This window comes from Manis pentadactyla, chromosome 17 (genome assembly GCF_030020395.1).
Source record: "Manis pentadactyla isolate mManPen7 chromosome 17, mManPen7.hap1, whole genome shotgun sequence".
Lineage (NCBI taxonomy): Eukaryota > Metazoa > Chordata > Mammalia > Pholidota > Manidae > Manis > Manis pentadactyla.
Genome location: NC_080035.1, coordinates 36454841 through 36476632, shown reverse-complemented (window position 1 = coordinate 36476632; position 21792 = coordinate 36454841). Strand labels below are relative to the sequence as shown.

At 38.7% G+C, this 21792-nt stretch overlaps 2 protein-coding genes across 5 annotated transcripts in view; one reads left to right on the top strand and one right to left on the bottom strand.

The window, feature by feature from the left end:
• UCHL3 (ubiquitin C-terminal hydrolase L3) overlaps positions 1–9370 on the bottom strand; it is a 117686-nt gene extending 108316 nt beyond the window's left edge. The window contains exon 1 of the mRNA XM_036893810.2: positions 9242–9370. The gene's annotated coding sequence lies outside the window, so the exon portion shown is untranslated. The remainder of the gene's footprint in view (positions 1–9241) is intronic.
• TBC1D4 (TBC1 domain family member 4) overlaps positions 8212–21792 on the top strand; it is a 199377-nt gene continuing 185796 nt past the window's right edge. For all 4 annotated transcript variants that reach the window (XM_036893804.2, XM_036893803.2, XM_036893802.2 and 1 more), the window contains exon 1: positions 8212–9316. In XM_036893804.2, the coding sequence (XP_036749699.2) occupies positions 8819–9316 (498 nt within the window). In that variant the 5' untranslated portion in view covers positions 8212–8818. The remainder of the gene's footprint in view (positions 9317–21792) is intronic.

Below are 21792 nucleotides of genomic sequence, written 5' to 3'. Positions count from 1 at the left end.
ATTTCTTTTTCTTACCCAGTTGCTCTGGCTAGGATTTCCAATACAGTCATATTGTTTTTATGTTATATTAATATGGACATATTTAGTGTTTCATATAAATAACCTTCATTTGTTCTGCTGGTCTGTCTCTCTCTTTCAGCTTTTCTTTTATTGGTAAAGTTTGCATTTTTTGCTTGAATGGTTGATTGTATACCAATATAATGCCCTCAGTAATTTTCTATTTGTTCTCTACTATGAGAAATACTCAGCAAAGGTCTTGGCTTCCTTGCTTTATAACCCCAAATTCTGGTTTTGCAATTTTTGAGTTTTTCTAAGGATGATTTATGTTATTTTTATGTCTTCTACACTTCTCTTAATTTCTTTTAGATTATTTTGCAATATTAGATTTAAAATTTCAAAATTTGTTGGTATGTCTTTCTGAACTGTTTCAGAAAGACTGTGTTTTGCATCATAGTTTGTGGGGATTTTATTTTGCCCCTTATTCTCCTTTGTCTTATAATTTTGCATGAGTTTGGCCACAGTTCTTTTCCATTGCTTATTTAGAAAATGAAATATTTCCCACATTTTTTTAATGGGGGTGGTCCAACATGATAGATTTTCTAGTTTTCTTAATCCAAAACTCATTCTTTTGTTTCTTCTTCAGAAGAAGACATGTTTCTTTCAGAGATGTCTACACTGTCTTTTGTTTTTTTGTTTTTTTTTAAGAATCACTTAATAAGGGAGAATTACTTTAAAACAGGAAATATCATAATGGGTAGCTGAGGGGAGTGCGGTTTTAATCAAAGCTACATATTGAGTTAAATGATCCAAAGCAGAGATTAATAATTCTTCTCTAGAGTTATAGCCATAGTCATAAAAAATATTTCCTGGTCTAAATATCTTGCTCCACACACAGTGAAGCAAAAATGATGAGAAAATTTCATAACTTTATAATCCAGAAGTGGTCCCATCCCCTCTTACAGTGTTTTTAACTACCCCACCGTCATTTTTTGTTTCTTTCATTCTCTCCTTCCCACAACCCATTTGGTTAAAAATACATTTCCTAGGCCACCTTCTTCAGGGTTTTAAGTAATCTCACTACCAGCTAATCAATTATTTTGTCAAAATTCTCTGTGAAGCTACATGTTATTCAAGAGTAATTTTAATTGCTAAAGCCCCTTTAAAGGCATCGTTGTGTTATCAAATCTCTTTACTCTAATTCAGCTAGTTTCTTCTTATCTTTTCTCTTTCTTCTAGTACCTATTTGAGCACAATCTGTACAAATATGAGCAGTGGCCCTTGTTTGAACCAAAAATCTTCCACCTAAAAAGTGTGACCCTAAAAAAAGATTCTTAATGCCTGTTTGACTCAGTTTTCTCATCTGTAAAATGAGGATAATAGTAATATTTATACAATTGTTATGAGGGTCTTTGGTACAGAGCAAGTACTCAGCAAATGGTGACTATTATTATTATTTCATTTTTAAATCCATGCATAATAATCTTGTAAGAATGGCTGTTTCCAGAAAGAAAATGGGTAGCTGGGAAAAGAAGCAGAGGGGAGATGTACATCTTGTTGAATTTATAAATTTTTTTAACTTTTGAATTTTCTACCATCGACATATATTGCCTATTCAAAACAATTACTGGTTTTAAAAATACTACATGTGTATTTGTTCTTTTTAATTTGTTTTATATTAAAAGCTTGAATGATGAATTTTAAAATTAGCAAGGAAAACTTGGAATAAGTCATCCATGACAGGCTTAAAATAGATTTTTAAACTATTTTAGGGCCCACTAGAAATAGTAACTAAACAAGAAACATTTTTACAGGGGACAATTTTACTGCAGCATCAATACTTCTTTTAGTGCAAAGATTTTCACTAGGTTCAAGAGAAAATAGTCAATAATATCAATGTAAATCCACATAATTCTGAAGAGCATAAATGTAAAATTTCATTCAATGATAGAGCGTATACAGGGCAAAGTGCTTAATTGCTCCACACTAATATTCTCTTTCAAATATACAGTATTTGTAACATAGTTTATTTCATATCCTTGGCTGATGAGCTGTATGAGCTGAAAACATGCATGTGGGGTAAATGGAAGTTTTCAACCAGAATACCCACCTGGCCTTGATAATGATATGCATATAAGGGACTGTTTGCACATCAATGTGGGGTCAGGGGTGGAGAGCAGCAGCCATTCTCTCCTTCCCTCCATTCCTGGTACAAAACTGGTCAGGCGCCTGCCAGTCACCAGGGACCAGCCCATGGAGGTCCTCCAGGAGGAACAGGTGTGAGAAGCAGAGTGCAATTGGCTGTAGAGGGAGAGATGTGGAGTGGAGCTGAGCAAGAGGGGGCAGAGTGCACCAGAAGAGAGAGCTAAGCAACTGGGGTTTGGAGGGGAGTGCCCCTAGGTGGGAAAGAGACTGAGCCATGAGAAATAAACCTTTAATCCCCAACTTCTCACCCTTGTCTTCCTTTGGTATTATTACATTCATAGGAAACTTGCCCTGTGTGGGGAATTCCCTTCCTCAGGGAGCCACAATGCATTAAATAAATGTTCATTTTAACCTTGTTTCCTTTTCTGCCTAAAATAAGTTTTATGAGAGTTTTTCAGACCACTGGAGGCACTTATGAATTATGCAGAAGACAAAAATGGGTACTGTAAAGTTATCCCAGCCTTATGGTAGAAGAACAATCTGTTTCCTCTGTATAAATTAGCTTTTGAAACTGATTCTGTTCTCTGGGATTCAAGGAAGCTCTAAATTAATTCATTCACCCATTTATTAATCACCTTTGTGCCAAGCACTGTGCATTTGATTAGCAATCAGTTGCTATGTATTCCATTCATTTTCTACATTACTATCATTCTCCACTTTTTGTGCACCTCAAATTCCTAATTAAAAAAAAATGGTACTTTCATAATTCTTGCCATCTGTCAAGAGCATTAAGAAGTAGCACCAATGTTTGGTGTAGGTGGCTGTAGAGGGAGAGATGTGAACTGAAGTAAATGAACAATCACCTAAATTTTTGTCAAGACATCTTAAACACTGTCAAAAGGCAAGGAAGGGGTGGCTAATTTCTTTAAACATTCCATGAGTATTTGAAAACAATCTGTATTCTTTTTGTTATGTGCAAAAAAGAAAATGATAAACTGGGAAAAATATATGCAATGTATGTTGCACAAAATGTTACTATTCCTAATATAGGAAGATTCTATAATTTGACCCTAGTTAAAAGAAAATATGAAAAGATATGAGCAACACACCTTTAAGAAAAAATACAGATGATCAATAGATATGAAAATCTGCTATTCCTTTCTATTGTTTCTCATTATTTTCTTGACTCTAAATTTATCTTTATTACCTCCTTCCTTATTACTTCTTTGGATTTCTATGATAGCAGTACTTTGGAATTTATGAGTTTCTTGTGTGACAGTACAATTTTTGTTACTTTCACAGGTGCTCCATAAAAATTTTGCATATTTCTTATTGGAGATATATATGTACATATATACTTAAACTTGTAAACTATGTTATTGAAATTTATAAATTTGATATTTGGTTTATTTAAACTTATAGTACCTGAGAATCATTTGTTAAAGTCACCAACTAAAGATGTTGATATATTGTTTTTCCTGCTATTCTTTTTATTTATTTGAGAGCGATTTGCTTAGTGTATATGTGTTTAAAAATAATACTATCTTCATAGTACCTTTCTGGCAAATATTTCTGTATGAACTCCTTCATTAAATTTCTACTTAATCTGATACTGAAACTACTCTCCTGGTTTTCTTTTCATTCACATATGCCTGATATGTTTTCATTTATTTATTTTCACTGTTTCTTTATCCTTTGGTTTAAAAACTGAGTCCATGAACAACATATTCCTGGATATGTAAGTCTTCATCTTTTGGTCAGAATAACAGTTTACTATAGTTTACCGCTTGGAGTTACTTTAGCCATATTATTTTAAGTTTTTTATTTATCACATTTTATTTTTGTTTCTTTTTCTCTCCTTTTTAAAAAACTTCCCATTCCTTTTCCACCGGACAGAATAATATTCCACTGCTTTTAAAATCATACATTGTATATCTTTTTTTTTTAATAGTTACCCCTTATTTGTTCCCTCTTTCTTCATCTCCATCTCCCAAGTTAGGGAAGACTTTAGCATCTAGGGCAAGAGAAACTGACTTCCAGAGTACATATTCTAACTTTTGAAACTTTGCCAGGTCCTTAGCTTTTGAAATGAAACCTGAAAGCTAAGAATGGACTCTCTTGTTATCTGTGTTTTGCTGTATCATCCTTTCCCCTGGAGCAGTGAAGATGCAGTGTCCTCCATTGAGGGCTGGGGAAGGTCAGAGGGAACAAGAAACAACAGTGGAAAGCCCTGTTATTATCTCAAAATTTCATTCAGTCACAAATGCTTGTGCTCTGTTTGCTATCTCCAGTCAGACCTCCATTACATTTTTTGAGAGGAATTTTATTATTTTCTAGTATTTCATAAATAGCTGGTAGATTTAGTATGCTTGAGTGAAATTATCCAATTAAATTATTTAGTATAGCACCTCTGTGATATTAAAACTCTCCTCTTAATCTTTAGTTTCTTAAATTCTAACTTTCTATTTATTCAATTCAATTCATTCATTCACTGAACATTTATTAAGAACCTAATACATGTCAACTGTGCTTTCTCTTGGAGGAGAATATGGGACAAAACAATCACTTTTCTCAAGATGCTCTCTTTGTGGTGGGGGACACAGACAAATCACCCAACAATTTTAAAGAATGTGATAAGAACTAAAATAGTGGAATGTATTAAAAAAAGAGCAAAGAAGAGACAGCCAATGACCAACTCTAACAAGAAATGTCTTCACAGAAAGGATATCTTTTGAACTGGGTCTTGAACAATGAATGGCTATGCAAGTAGTGAGAGGACAGAGGAAACTCAAGCGGTGGGGTGGTAGACAGCAAGAGCAATCGGTAAGAGGGAGAAGCCTACGAGCCCCAAACATTCAGAAGCATATGATACATTTGGGAATGAAGACATTGTCTGAATGTGGGGGTAGGGAGAAATGAGTAGTAAATATAAGACTAGAAAGACGTCTGTTTTGAACTTTAGAAAATGTGCCTTCACAGATTTCTAAGTAGGGAAGTATACTAGATGTTGGAGGGGGCATAGAATACAAGAGAGAGTCAGAGACAGAGAGAACACACTTGTGCCAGGAAGCAAGGAAACAAGCTAAGAGATGGCAACAAACTTTCGCAGGCTTGATACCACCATACTAGCAGGCCCTTATATTGCTCATGTGGTATAAATTGTTTAACTCGGATTTGACTGGATCTTAACAATTTCTAATTAGTGCTAACAACATTAATTCAGATTGAAATACTGGAGGAACACTATTTTTAAAAATGTAAGTGTTCACTTTTGGATATCCTAACTAGAGGTGACTATAAGATTATTCAGAAGATACATTTTGCAGATTATTTATTGGAAATGCTTTCCATTGGTACATTATTTGGTCCTGTTTTTTGGGGGGAGGGGTTGAGAGTGGAAGGATTAGGGGTTAGAGGCTGATGTATTGCCCTACCATTTAGTAAACATTATAGGGTTGCCTATTCTGTGTAATACCTAACAAACATTTTACAGTTGAATCTTGTCATCTTTTTGTAAATTCAAGTGATTACATATGTAATGAGCACTCTTTTTAAAAAAATTTTTTAATTAAGTTATGATTGATACACACTCTTATGAAGGTTTCACATGAAAAAACAATGTGGTTACTACATTTACCCATAATATCAAGTCCCCACCCATACCCCAATGCAGTCACTGTCCATCAGTGTAGTAAAATGCCACAGATCCACTGTGTGCCTTCTCTGTGCTACACTGTTCTCCCCGTGATCCCCCACACCATGTGTACTAAGCATAATACCCCTCAATCCCCTTCTCCCTCCCTCCTGACCCACCCTCCCACACCCCTCCCCTTTGGTAACCTCTAGTTCATTCTTGGAGTCTCTGAGTCTATTTTGTTCCTTACGTTTGTAATGAGCACTCTTTTAACATGCATGAACTTCTGTAAAATTCTGCAGGTAATACAGAGACTAGTAGCTTGTTTAAAAACTAGTAGCTTGCTGATGGACCATGACTATAATGGGGTATGTGGTGGAGACTTGATAATGGGGGGAATCTAGTAACCACAATGTTGCTCATGTAAGTGTATATTAATTACAGCAAAAACAAAACAAAACAAAAAACAACTAGTAACTTACCACCTAGTTCATGCATGTAGTAAGTCAAATGTATAAATGATAATAAAACAAGTTATATAAGATATAGTATAATAATTCTATTGGACAGTATAGGACAGATTAACAACACAGTAGCAAACTACTCTACAATCTCAGTGGCTTAACACAACAAAGTTTAATTTTCACTCATAAGAAATGTGCTATGTGCCCCCGAGATTCTCTAGGACAGCTGTCCTCTGTGTTGGCTCACCATTCTGGGATGTTCTGATCACAAGGAACCTCCTTATGGACATGTTTCCATGATGGCCACTGGTGGGGAAGAGTAGGGCTGAAGAGTAAGAGTAGACTGGAGCAATGACTAATGGTAATTAAATGCTTCTACTCAAGCTGTGACCCAGGTCACTTCTCACATTTCACTGCCAAAACAAGTCTTTTATGACAATGACTAACTTTCAGAGGGCAGGGAAGAGCTATCTTCCCATGTGTCAGGATGCAGAGAGGATCAGAAATTGGAAACAGTAATGCTCATTAGTATATAGTAAGATAAACATCACAAAAAAGTTACAAAAAAAGGGCTAAGGGCATTCCAGAGAAGTAAGCAATCACACTTAGCATGTCATTTAATAAAAGACAATTCTGTTTTTCTGTCACTATGTGAAAGTTGTTTATCGTCTCACTTTCTTTTATCAGTTGGAAATGGCCTACTGCTGGGGCTCCAAATGCAGTCCTGGCTCCCCAGATGGTTAATCTGGTAGAACTCACATGACTTCCATGCTCTCCCTATGTCTTTGTTCTATTCTTTCTCTTACAGATCTTACTTATGGGGCCTAGGGCAATGGGAACTGTATGAGAGGGTTTCTAGTGAGGTTCTAGAAGATTCCTGTCCAATATTCAAAGAACTTTGCACTGCTTCTCGAGGATATGGGTCTTTTTTTTTGCACAAAGCCTTGGTGGAATGGTTAAAGCAAATGACTAAATCAAAACAATAATGTGTCCACCTTATTAGAATTTAGGCACTTATTTGCAAAATGGTCATCAAGGTGCATGCCTAAATTCAGCCTCGGAAGAATAGGCAGTTGATCTTACTGATCTTACATAAATAGGATAAAAAAATAGTCCCAGGACTTTATAGAAAGTACAATTAAACCAAAAACAATGAGAAACTTGGGCTTTCAGTCTGTAAGAAAGTCTCTTTTTTGGAGAAAGTTGGAAACTTTCAGTGTCTTTCCATTTATTTTGTTTACCTCTTATTTAATTCTTAATTATAATTGAAAAGAATCAGCATCCGATGTGCTACAATGAAAAAAATACTTATCTTTTTAAAATTTAAGATGATCAAATTATCCCTAAAATATTTTTTACGTTTCCTGGAAACATTCATTATTATATATAAAAGGGTGCAAAATCTGTACACGAGCTCTGAACTGGGAATATGCATGAATAAAATAGGTTTTCCACATTTGAAGAAGTTGTCTGCATTCATTTTTGTCATATGATGTTATAAAGTATAATCAAATTAAAAATATCGTAATATGATTTAAAAACCGAGTACTTTTAAAGATTATTAAGAAATAAGACTCAGAAATTATTGTGCAGTCTTTAGAAGGCATTGAAACCAAGCAAACACTAGCCAAAAAAAAAAAAAATCCAGCGCCTCATTGAGTGGCCCCTTCTGCAGGGGGCAGCAGAGACGTCAGGAAAGAACGGAGATCTCGGTGACCCGAGAGAGGCGGAGCCGGTTCGGGTAGTGCCCGCGCCAGGCGCTGGGTTGCTGCCCCGCGGCGTACTAGAGGGACGAGCTGGGACAGTGCCGAAGGAGGAGGCGGAGAGGCAACTTCACAGATAAGCGTCTAGAGGCGACGCTCACCGCCCGCCGGACGGGAGGCGGGGTAGCAGCCCGACAGAAGCAGTCTGGAAGGAAGGAGGGAGGAAGGGAGGGGTGGGAACAGTTGGAGGAGGAGCTGCGAGCTGTGCTGCGGCGAGAGGAGGAGGAGCGGCCCTGCGAGGCCACGTTTTGTGTTTGTTATTTTCCTTTGGAGCACTTCTCGCAGGCCCTTCCCGAGGGCTGAACGCGCCGAGCCCCGCCGCCCCGACCTCCAGGTGACAGCCGGTCAGCCTGGTAGGCGTCAGCTCCGCCCCGTCACCTCCCGCCCACAGCCCATTCCCCGCCCAGCCTCCCCGTGCCAGCCCGAGGCGCGCGGCGGCCGCAGCGGCTCTGCGGCGCTGGAGCGGGCGGCGCCCGGCGGGGCCCTCGGCGTCGTGCTCGGACCAGCCAGAGCCGCGGCCGACCAAGGGGGAAGTCCGGCTCCCGGGAGAGAGCCCGAGGAAGGAGGATGACGATTTAAGCCGCCCTCTCCTGCCAGTCCAGCTGCCGGGCGCTCGCTTGGTGCCCGCCGCCGGAGCCGCGCCGGTGAAGTGCCGCATGGGGCAGGGCCGCTGAAGCGCGGAGTTCGGGGTCGCCCCGCGCCCAGGCGGGCGCCCCACGCGGCCGCAGGCACAGTTTCAGCGGCACCGTCAGCGCCGAAGTTAGGGGCGCGGTGCGCCTACCCCGCCGCCTCCGCGCCCTAGTGAGGCGCGGGTTATGGAGCCCCCCAGCTGCCTTCAGGATGAGCCGTTCCCGCACCCCCTGGAGCCCGAGCCTGGCGTCCCTGGGCAGCCGGACCCCGGGAAGCCGGGCGACAAGCGGTTCCGGCTGTGGTACGTGGGAGGCTCGTGCCTGGACCACAGGACTACGCTCCCCATGCTGCCCTGGCTCATGGCCGAGATCCGCCGGCGCAGCCAGAAGCCCGAGGCGGGCGGCTGCGGGGCGCAGGCGGCCCGCGAGGTGCTCCTGGTGCTCAGCGCGCCCTTTCTGCGGTGCGTCCCCGCGCCGGGCGCGGGGGCCTCGGGGGGCGTGGGCCCCGCGGCCGCGCAGCCCAACCCTGCGGTGTTCATCTTTGAGCACAAGGCACAGCACATCTCGCGCTACATCCACAACAGCCACGACCTCACCTACTTTGCCTACCTGATCAAGGCGCAGCCCGACGACCCCGAGTCGCAGATGGCCTGCCACGTTTTCCGCGCTACGGACCCCAATCAGGCAAGCCCGAGGCTCGGACCCGCGGGGGAGGGTCCGGCGCACCCGGGAGAAGTAGCAGGGCTGGAAACGCTGGGACCCCACCTTAGGGACCGACTGTAGCCCGGCTGCGAACACGCACCCTCCACGTGGCGCGCATGAGCGCCAGCGCGTCCCGCTCCTCCGACCCGTAGCCTGGGAGGCGACGGGCGCGGATGACCCGCAGGAGCAAGGGAGGCGGGGAGCGGTCCCGGGACCGTGGAGGAGCCGGCGCGCCCCGGGAGGACGCAGGGAGCAGCGCGCGTCTCGGGAGGAGCGCGGCGTCTGGGGTGTGACTGTTGAGGGCAAGCGCGGCCTCGCCCGTGCGAGTGCGTGCGTGCCTGTGTGTGCGGGAGAGGAGCGCGGGAGGCTTGGGTTCCTGGAGGCCCTGCACGCACTCTTGGTCTTGGTCGAGTTATGCAATTTAACTCATTTGGACGGCCGCGTCGTAGACACAGAAGCACCTGCAGGTCTCGGGTCTGGGAGGTTTTTTTCGTAGTAGGGCTGAGGGAAAAATCCCAGACTCTTGTCAGATTGTCAGAGAAGCACGAGTGGGCGTTTAGATGTTGAGTGGAAAGACTTTTTCTTAATTTCTGCCTTTCTCTCCTTCCCTCCCTTCCTCCCTCCCTCCATTCCTTCCTTCAATTTTTACACACTAATTGGAGACAGAATCAATACCTATTTGGGTGATTTAAAAACCGTGTCATATAAGAGCTCACAATCTATTTTCTAGTATCGTTTCTCCAAAGTTTCTTGAGTCGAGATGTCTGTTACCAAACAATGCGTTTTTACTTCCTTAAAAACACCCTCAATCCTTTATGTAATGGCAAGAGGAAGCTAAACAAAACATATACTACAGTGATTGTGTCTTTGAAAACTGGCTTTAAAAAAAATGGTTTTTACCGTATCAAAGGCCCCCAAAATGCTCTTCTAAAAACAGTTTAATGTTTGCAGAGTACTTTAGCTTCTTTGGAAAAATAATGTTGTCTAAATATAAATAAATAAAGTCTCAGTTGCACCACGTGGTTTGCTTTGGTAGCAGGGAAATCAATACTCAAATGAGGAAGACATTCTATAAAACTTTAATTTTTTTCTTAATTCAGTACTTTAATATCTGTAATTGAAACACAATTCTGTCCAGTAGGTTTTTGCAAAAGTCTTGTAGCTGAATTAAAACGAAAGCTCATTGTCTTAGATTTTATCAGTGACTTTATGAAACCGGTTAACATCTGAACACTGAACTCCCAATGTGAAAAGAACAGTTTTACTTTATGTAACCACTGTTGTGTGGATGGTAAAAGACTTGTTCCAAGTTATGTCAAGATCATAACCATTAAAATTAACTTCATTTTATGATTATTTGTTCAAAACATATTTTTAGCTTTCACTTATGTTGAAACTGGAGTGCAGTATGTTGTTTCTATCTGAAAGCTATCACTGTCTTTATTGCATTACAATTTTTTGGTTCCATCAGGAAGAAATTGCATTTTTGGAGGACTTTAAGAAATGTTTCATGATTCTTGGTGGTTTATGTTAAAGTTACTTTCTTCAGAACTGATAGAGGTTCTGTTAATATCATTGATGGACAAAGTTTGTTTATAGGCCATGGCATCTTGAATTTTTGACAGTGGCTGTTGGTCTCTCCTGGATTCATTGGTAGGAGGTCAATTTAAAACATCCCCTTTTGTTACCTCCATTATGTATTTCCCCCTTTTGGTCCTGTAGGAGCATTGGAAGCCACATGACATTGATAAAAGAAAAAAGAAAGCCAATTTTTCCTGTTCATTGCCGTTTCTCAGTTGAGTCTCTGATCTAAAGATATGAATTCCTCTTTGCTCTTAACCTAAAGAATCCCTGGCAGAGGAGAGTTAATTTGAAAGGCCAGGTGTTGTCCCCCTAAAGATTATCTCCAGCCATAAAACAGGGATTATAAACTCAAATGCCTAGGAAGAGGGTTGAGTGAGTAGTACAGTGGAAAACTAGATAGTGGGTGTCCTTTTTCAAGGTGCTACTCAACTGTAGTTGGAAATTGCATTAGCAGAATACAAGTCCAGTGTTGCCTCTAGAGCTTCTGATCCCCCCCCTCAAAATAGTAGAAATCTGGATTTTTATGTATGAGTATTAGCAAATACTCTAAACATTTAAGAATCCTGTCTGGGTGATGGGCAGTGTACACATCTGAGGTTTGGCTTCAGAGATCTTAAGGGCTGCCACTTTCAATCTTTGGCATAAATATGTGTTGAGTGCACATGTGCAGTCACCAGACACTGTGCGCTGTTTATGACAGTTCCTTTTGAGCATCTGAATTCACTCAGAAGTGGTGATTCTGTAGTTGAACTTGTTAAAGAATGAGTCTGTGGCATTGTTACCTTTCAGCGGAATGCCTCATAAAGAGTAGGCTCTGGATGGCTCTAGGCACTCTTGAAATCAGAAGGAGAAAGACCTGTTGTTTGCTTTGCCCCTGAGTTCTACATCTGAAGGGGGGAATTATTCAGTTGGACTTAAAGATCGTTGTTAAAAGTGTCTCCTGTGTTTTGCCCAGTCAGTGATCAAGGTATGGGAGGTAGCCTCGAACAAGCAGCCTGTAGACATCTCCACATAAACTTGCCCCTGGTTTGTCTCTCATACCCACCCCTTTTCTGAAACAGCTCTCTTTGTGGGATGACCATAAAATTTACTGTTTAATCTAGGACAGTTTTTTTTGAGAAAAGGAGTTCCACTAATAATTACACAGCATAATAAGTATAAACCTGTCTGTTTAGGGCAAACCAGGATATTGTGACCATAGCTAAATGGCATGCTTTCTGTTCATGCTCAGCCACTGAAATGGAAGATTGTAGTTTCCATATATAAAATGATGTTTTGAAGAATATCAACTCATATCTTTTGAGGAGTGGATGTACACGTGACCTCAGAGGTGGGCGCGCTCAGCTAGTAGCTTGAGCCTCCTGTGGGGAGTTGCCTTAGTGCGGTGCCCTCTGGCTCCGCGCCTTCCTGTTGGGTCACAGTCAGTTTAGGGGTGTGCATCTGGAGGAGCGCTCAGCCACAATGGCCTAATGTAGAACTGTTTCTCCCAGGTGCAAAGACAGGTGGGGGTCAGGAGCAAATGAACCGGTTCCAGGTCAAATATATGCCAATACAGATGGGTTCCCATTTATTCAAGCCTGTGTAGTCTCACTCAGGAGGGATGTCAGCCTTAGTACATTTCAGATGTGAAAGTTGGATGCTTGAACTACTAAAACTGCTTGGCTCTACATATTTTTAAAAATCCCACTGGCATCTGTTGAGTTGTAGACTTAAAACTGGTTGGGGAACTGAGAATATCTGATTCATTATCTAAGATCTAATATTCTTCAAATATCTTGGTCTACTTTTAGAAAGAGGCTGTATATATGGCATTATTTCAGTTTCCCTATTAAAAAGCAGAAATTGTTTTGTATATATTTTACCGTATTAAAAAAAGCAAGAGTTTTTAGTGTTTATGAGTATCGTTAGAGATTAAAGGTGTTGAATACCATTTTCGCGAGACTCTTAACAGCATGAAAATATTTCATAATTATAGACTGGGCAATCATTTAAAAGCCAAAACATTGCTATAACTTTAATTGATTTTGTTTATTTGTATGTTTCTCGAAACTTCCAAGAATAGACTTTCAAAGAGATTTTACAAATTCTGTTCTTCAAAGTGAATTTGACTCCAGTTTTTTCCAGCTCTAAGTTCTCTAAATCTGTACCTTTCTTTTGTTCCTCTTAAAATATTTTTCTGAGCTTTGTTCAGGGAACCCAGTTTTCAACTTAATTTCTGTTGATATTTTTCAAAAAGGTCATTTCCCTCAGTTATTTCTCAGAATTGATGGTTAATGGCTTTGGTAATATACTAGTCAGGAAACCAGAGTAGTAGAAATCTGGACATTTTCACATTTCTCTCTGCTTTTTGACTGGTTTTCTGCTATTCTAGAAAGGTTGTTCTCTCCCTTCTCATGTTTGCTGTAGCCATTTTTGTTCTGTTCTTTCCCCCTGAGGTGGAGGTTAATCTGCCTTGGCTCCATGGTAGACTGTTGACTGCAGGGTCTGGAGAGGAAAGGTAAACATGCGTGCCCAGCGTCTCCCAGTTGTGAGAGTGTTAGATAGTAATGAAGATTGAGGTTGTTCAGTATCCAGAGTTTGTTTGTCATAAGCCAGAGGTTGTCAAACTTGAGTGTGTGTCAGAATCACCTGGAGGACTCATTGAAACACTGTTGGACCTCTCTCTCAGTTTCTGATGCTAAAAAATTCCCTGGTCCTCAGACTACTGGCCTTGCAGTTTGAGAACCACTGCCCTGAATGATTTGTCCATTTTGTTGGTTAAACGAGCACTTCTGTTCCCTTAGTTATTTTTCAGTCATTTTCAGACTTGAAATTTCAAGGTGAATGTAAGGAAGAATCATATCTGATTACAGAAATATTTAAGAGGTTCTTCGTAGTCTAACTTAAGAGTTCTTTGTAACTTCTTCCCCAGATGTTATTCTGTTGGGCATTTATAAGACTCTCCATGTATTGAATGAACATTTTAACTTTCAAAGCAAACGTTTTAAGTTCTGGAGATGGAATAAACGTTTTTTTAGGAATGTATTCTAGTGTTAAATTGTGATGAGTTTTTGCAAAAATTAAAGCTTTATTGTGCATCCATAGAAATAATAGCATTCAGCATGTTTAATATATTGGTTATTGAAAAAAATCAGGCAAAAAAGAAATAAGAAATAGAGAGTTGACAGCCTGGTGAATAAGATGATGGCCACTTTGAATAATTATTGCAAACCATTCTGTTTGGTCCTTTTTTTTAAACCTTAGTGCCTTTGTTTTGTTAAATCATCCAGGTGGTTGTTTTAGAGTCCCATTTCATTTGGGCTGTGATGGCATGTCTGAATCAAGTTAACATGCAGTTACTTAGTTGTTGCCCTTTGTAAAATAAGGGATAGATCAATTATAATTTAACTTAGTAGTATGCAGAGAATTATTGACCAGAAACAGGATTTTACTTGAAATATGGTCTATGTAAAGTATTAAAACAAATACAATAACTCCTTGGGAGGTATCGGCTAAAGATGTCAGTGGCTTGTTACATAAGGTTGTAATGTGCATCATAATATGTCTATCTGAGCAACTTTTTAATGCATTTCCTTAAAAGCTGATATTTATTGAGCTCTTCTGGGTGATGGTACTGCTCTTAAAAGGTATCACATTTCATCTTCACAGTAACTATGTAAAATATATGTCTGTATCCCCCCATTTTAGTTTAGAAAAAACTAAGACAAAGGTTAAATTACTTCCCCAAGGACACAAGGCATATAACTGTAGAAAAAGATTCTGGTTCAAGCAGAAAGATTCTACGTCCTGTTCTCTTATCTGCTACTCTAGAATGTAGTTGTTGAAAAATTAATTTTTGGTCATTAGTGTTATAAACTTTTATGCTATCACTTTTACCCACTTAAAAAATATAGTAGTTTAGTTCTCCAGCTTTTTTGAGGTGTAATTAAATAAAAATTGTGTATATTTAAGGGTACAATGTAATGATTTTGACATGTGTAGCAAATGAAACAATTACCAAAATCAAGCTGATGAACATAGCCATCCCCTCATATCGTTATCATTTTTTTGTGATGAGAAAACTTAAGATCTACTCTTTTAGCAAATGTCAAGTATACAGTATATAGTATTATTTAACCATAGTCACCATAGCACATTAAATCTTCAGAACTTACTTATCCTGGGCAACTGAAAGTTGGTACCCCTTAACCAGCATCCCATTTCTCCCATCTGCCCACCCCTTGCAACTACAGTTCTATTCTCTGCATTTGAGTTTGACTCTTTTTTTAGATTCCATATATAAGTGAGAGCATGTAGTATTTGTCCACTTTTACCTATTTTAATATTAAAAATCTCCACAGTTAAATATGTTTATTAAATTTGTAAAATAATTTTGCTGAATGCATGCTTGTCTATAGTTATGCCTGTATGTACTTTTGTTTTAATGGGAAGTAAAAAGTGTATGATTTGTTAGGGTGGTGAAGCTGAATCTGGTATATCTTATGTAGTGTCCTTAGAAATGGCAGGGAAGTAAAGTAATCTATGAGTTTATTTGTAACCTTTATAATTACTTTAGCTTAGAATGAGAAATCTTTAGGATAGGTATTTAAGAACAAGTACAACCCTGCATTTGACTATATTTTATTGAATCATAAAGTATACAGATATTCCAAAGTATTACAAAATATGAAGTATAAACCAATTCTATTATATATAAAAGTATAAAATTATGTATTATAGTATAAAGTATAAAATTAAAAGTAATGCCTCTTACCATTATTATAAAACACATACAATAATTAAGCAAGAAACATTGGTACCAAGTCCTGCTATCTTAATTACCTGTGGTTAAAGAGAAAAGAATATATAGATTTTAAGGTTAGATAAAACCCATTGACCTGATGAGCTGTCAGGAGTTCAAGTAGAGAAAAGTGGCTCAAAAAATCACAGGGTCCCTAATGACATCGGCAGGCTGAATCTGCTATAGCATAGGTGCCATGTCACATTGTTTTGGAGAATAACATCTTTCATTACATTGAATTTAAGTCTTTAGCATAAATGTTACCAGTTTTATAGCTGTGTTTGTAGGTATTTTGTAAATGGTATTGGTTTTAGAGTTAAAACCTAGAATTATAAGCATATGAAATTAATATTTAGATTTTTGTGAACATATTTAAATACAGTAAAGTAAAATAATTATGTCAACATCTTCATTGACCTTTAAAAGGATTCCAAACAACCATATTTGGAAAACTCTGGGTGTAAGTTTTCAGGTGTTATTTAATATGTCCTTGATAATTTATGATTGTATGACAGAAAGAGAAAAAAATACGGGATTAAGATTCTGGCTGGTTTAATTTCAGATAATCTTGACACAGAGTTTATGGGATCTCCCCACCAAGGATATGGGAGTTATTAGTTTTTAAAGTACTGATCTCTTCCAAGTTTCACTTCTTGTATGAGGTTGGGTTGGAAAGAGGATCGGATTGCCAAGTAATGGGATTTTCCTGGCTAAATACAGAAGCCTAAATGTGCTGCTCCAGTTCTTTCATTTGTGGATGTCCTTAACCAGTTGAATAGTTTTTGCTTTGGAACGGTCATGAATTTTTACATGAATTTTCCAAATTTCTCAGAGATAGAACCATGGAACTTTGTACCATCAGTATTATATAACTTGCAAGTAGTTTATTATCAATTTCGGATTCTAAGTCAAACAGCAGTCTGGTTAGCAAGTCAAGTAGTCTTTCGTATCTCATAATTGTGTCTTTTTTTTGTACCTCACAATTGTATCTTTATATACATTTTCAGTAATAGGTTGTATAATCTGGACAAATACATTTATGGCTTAGGCTTTTTAAAACCAATAAGCAAGTTCACTTTAGGCCCTAAATGGCTCCCAGCTTTTTCACTTTTTGTTCTGGTTTTAGTCACTTAATTCTCATTAGCTGGGTCACCTAAGAGATTTTCTTGACTACCTAAAATTAAACTGATAGCTGTCCTGCTTGGTTCTCTGACTATTTCTTCCCTTGGGGTTTCTAGTAGAATGCTCTTTATGCCTGATGGGACACCTCATTACTCTGTGTTGAACCTCTCTGTCCCATTGCTCACTTTGAAGACCACCCAGTGCCTGTTGCCTAACTCTTTAAGTAGTGTGCACTGTCTTCCTGATTGAATTTCTTTGCAGTTACGGAAGTTGGTCTTCCCTTTGCAGAGAGATGATCTGGTGTCCGGTCCATGCCTCTTCCTGTTGGCTCTTTCCAAGGCTGTTAGCTATTGTGTACTGATTTTATTTTAGTTTTCATATGGAATTTTGCAAAGGCCTGTTGGCATGAATGTAGCCTATTGGTGATACCAAACAAAGTCCTCTATGTTCATCTATAATTCCTTTATCTCATGTGAGGGAGGTTTAATAGGCAGATCTGTGTCTTGTTTCTAATAGCAGTATTAAAGCAATATGAAAATGAGTAGCATTCTATTCTGTTTCTTGATAGCCCTTTGTATTTTAACTTCTTCCACTGATCCTATAGCTTTTCCAGTGGTCAGGTTATTCTGTTAAAAGAGTAAATGGCATTGATAAAATTGCTTATTCTATATTTATGTAAATAAAGTGTGTTAGTTATAGTAGTAGATACTGTTAATTTCTAACTAATAATGCCATTAGGGATCTGGAAGTTAACTGGCATTAAACCTTTCTTTTCCTGAATGAGAGTTAAAACCTAGAACTATAAGCATATGAAGTTAAGTTTATGAGGTTAGAGCTATATATATAACTTGCATATATATATGTATATATAATATATGAAATGGTATTCATTGTAATAAATAGTGTGAACATGACTAAATTAAATTTATCCTAATATATGAGAAAGTATGGGTGTTCTTTGGAATAAAGTATATATAAAAACAATCTTTAATTTTTCAAGTTTTCTTACCTCAGTACACCTTACAGTTTAACAGTTTATCTTTTGCTTGATACACCACAATTATCCAGCATTTGATTCTACCTTTAGGAATTATACTCTGAACTTCAAGAAGCCAAGTTAATTTTCCTCCTCCTCCTCATCATAGCAATAATAACAATAACTATAGTTATGTGCTTAATAATAATAATAGCTCTAAGTAGTATATATTTATTTCTTTACTTGACCAGAGTGTCTCAAACTTTGGGATGCATTACCTGGAGAGTTTGTTATAATACTGATTGATGGTCTGGGGTGGGTGCAGAATTTGCACCTCCAACAAGTTCCTCAGTAATTCTGATGCTGCTAGTCCAGGACCACACTTTGAAAACAACTGCTGTAGACAAGGGCTTGGCAATCTCTGGCCTTATTTGTGTGAGTACAGTTTTCCTTGAACATAGCCCCACTCATCTGTTTATATTGTCTATGGCTGCATTCATGGCTACAGTGGCATTGAGTATTTTTGATGGAGACCCTATGGCTTCCAAACCTAAAATCTTTTATTATCTGGCCATTTACAGGAAAAGTTTGCTGACCTCAGCTGTAGATAGTCCTGTTGAAAGTATTTTTAATCCCCATTTTATAGGTGAGAAAAAAGGACACAAGCTATCAAGTAGCAGATCCATGATTGCACACCCCATGGAGTCTCTAAAACCCACTTTTATACTTTTTTATTAATGGCCCCAAGATTTATTGATATAGCCCAGCCCTCTCCTCTTAGGCTCCAGCTTTTTTCAGTATGTAAATGCTTATTTGACAGCTGCTCTTAAATATGTAGCTACTGCTGCCAGTAACTAAGAATTCTATTTGAGGCCTACTTTTCACTCCCCAGTTTTGATCCTTGTGGGAAATCACATTGATTTTGCCAGCAAAACTTACATTTAATGTGACCACATCTCTCCATCACTACTGCAATCATCTAGCATAACCCCCCTCATCTCTTCCTGGGAGTATTATACTCCAGCCAGCTCTTCTCCATCCTATCAGATCCTTCCATGGAGCAACAGGAGTGGTCCTTGTAAAATAACACAAACCAGATCAGGTTTTACACTTATAATAATACTCAGGTTCTTCCTCACATGATTGGGTTAGTCTCTCCCTTCTCCTTATTCCTCTCCCACACACTCTGACATTTCAGCCACCCTTAAACAAGCACAGCTCCAGTTACATGGTAGGGATTCATTCCAACAAATTGAAATTCAGTTAAGGATTGGTCTCTGTCCTTAATGAACTTAAATCCAATGAAGGGAGTTTAAAGTCTCCTGGTGAGGATATGCATATGTTCCCATATTTGTTGCCTTTAGTTATTAACTTCAGCAAGTGTTGATTATATTGTTTGCAGGATATTCTTTTTTGTTATGAATGCTATAATTTTAGAGACATACTCTTTATAATATTAAATGGGAGTATAAGGCAGGCATGTTTTAAATAAGTAAATTGTGTCATTTTTAAAAATATTTCGTAGACTAATTTGGGATGGACTTTTTTCCCCATCAAACACAAGTTTATAAAGCTGCCAACATGGGACCAGGCATCCCTCCATGGCCTTTTCTTTGAATATGTGAATCAAGCACTTGGGCATCTGGAAGATGATTAGGCAAGAGTGGTGTTCTGACTATATCCTTGCAATAATTGGTTTATTTTTCAGTGTCAGTTTAGCTATTTAGATTTCTCAATGGAAATATGTGCTCGTTTGGAAGGCCATTTTGTTACACAATGATTTGAATGGCTACTGTGAATTTTTACTCCTACATCTAAAATTGACCATTTTCTTAGGCCCTGAATTTTAAGCCTTATCTTAAAAAGTGCAGGGAAAGCCTAAGAGGTGTCTCACTTTTGTTTTAATCAAAAAGGAAAATAAATGAATGGAGAGGCGATCCACTAGGGTGAGACCAGAGATGAGAAAGAAAAAACTTAAGGCTCATGTCCATAGAGAACTGTTGGCCAATAAAAAGATGTAGGATTTGTAGTTTGGATTTATTTGCTTAAACAGAATGCCCTTGTGACAGAGCAATTAGTTCCTTTGTATTCAGTTTATCTAATGTTTATAATAAGTGCCATTGATAGGTTAATTATAATTTTCAGTGACTACTGTGGCATGAACGAAGCTACAAGTGAGACAGTGTTTATACTCTGTATTCCCTTGTATTGGTTCTCTTCTTTAAAGAAAACAGCACGAGGAAAGATGATTTGATTCTTCCAGAAAAAATTACAAAGTGCCATGATCATTTGCCTTTAGATATATAGTCCCTGTGCCTCTTCCTATTCCTCATCAAAAAAGGGCATTTTCTCCCCATTCATTGATTACTTGCAGGCATAATCTATCTACCTATAAGCTTTACTCATCTCCCTATATTCTTCAGCATTCGGTCCCTCTCATAGAGTGGGAATTAGTAGAACTGTATGGCGTAGGAGCAGGAGATTCCATTTTGCTGCATTGATGAAGCAGTGTGTGTTTTCTAAACAAGCTTCTCTGTTTTGTCATCACCCTTTATTAGTGATTGAAATATTCCCTGACAACCTGCTTTCTATCAGTAAGCTTGGTTTGAAGACACTGATACTGCTAATGGTACATTGTTTGAAACAGGAGATTTAGCTGTTATTTAAGGCAAAAGGTAAATATGTAAAAAGTTTCATAACATAATTGGCCATTTACTAAGGTGGTTTTCTTTACTCCCAGTCACTTTTGTGGAGGGACAAGCAGTAATGTCCATATTGATTATGAGAGTTGATATTTGTTCGTATTGGGTTTGAGTCATAATACATGTCCCTCTTAGGAACGAGTCAGGTTAATAGCTTTTGTGTACATGTGATTGTACCAATTAACAGTTTCCTTGGAAACCTTGTTTGTTGTCATTTTTCTTCTGAGAGCAAAATTAATTCTGGACATTGACAGTGGGAACTGACATATGTATACCCTGTAATTTTTTCTTAACTGCTTATATTTTCCAGATAATTTATTTTTAAAAGTCATGCTGCCACCATGAAAGAGAATTACAGCAAACACTTTGTGTTTACTTAGATCTCTGTAAACCAAATGGAGACTTTGAACTGATTAGTTTACTAAAAATTGTTGATTTAAAAAATGTTTGTTAAATTTCCTCAGTATCCAATACTGTGAAGGACTTTGAATCCGTCTTCAGTTTTTGATGCTTATTCACAATGAACAAAATCTTCATTTGTCCAAGGCACATAGGTAAATGCAGGAAAAACCTGTCCTTAACTCATCAGTCTCTCTTTTAAACATGTTCAGATATAATCTGTCTCAAAAGAAGCACTTATTATTGCCTATGCAAGTGAAACCATGTGGAGTAGAGATAAGACACCTTCAGCTAGAGAAGCCAGACTGGACGCAGAAAACTGAAGCTCTGGATCCCCCTCTTCCATAATTAATTATAGAACATGAACAGTTTGTTAATCTGGATCCTGGTTTTTCTGGTTGTTTCTTTCATTCATCACCTCATTCATTCATTACCTCTTTCCTTCAACCCTCTTATTCCTTTGTTCAATTGCAGCTTGTACTGAGTATTTCCTGTTTGCCTGGTATTTTGTGGGACACTGATATGGAGTGATGTGTAAAACAAATGCATTCCCTGACTCAGGTATCATAGAGTTTTGTGGAAGATAAAGACAAAACAAGGACAAAGGCCTGGAGAGTGTAGTAGCTGAGTGCCTTGGTCTCGGAGACTGATTCCTGGGACTCAGAGCTCCACCACTTGAGGGCTCTGTGGCCCTGCGCAAGTTCCTGCACCTCTCTGTACCTTGATCTCATCTGTCATATGGGGATGATTGCATTGTTATGGGAATTCAGTGAATCCATTCATATGTGTTTAGAAGAGTGCCATATAATAAATACTGTATAAATGGTAGCTACATACCCAGTAATATCCAATTTCAAAGTGTGATAAGGGCCATTAGTGTGAAGAATGTGGTGCT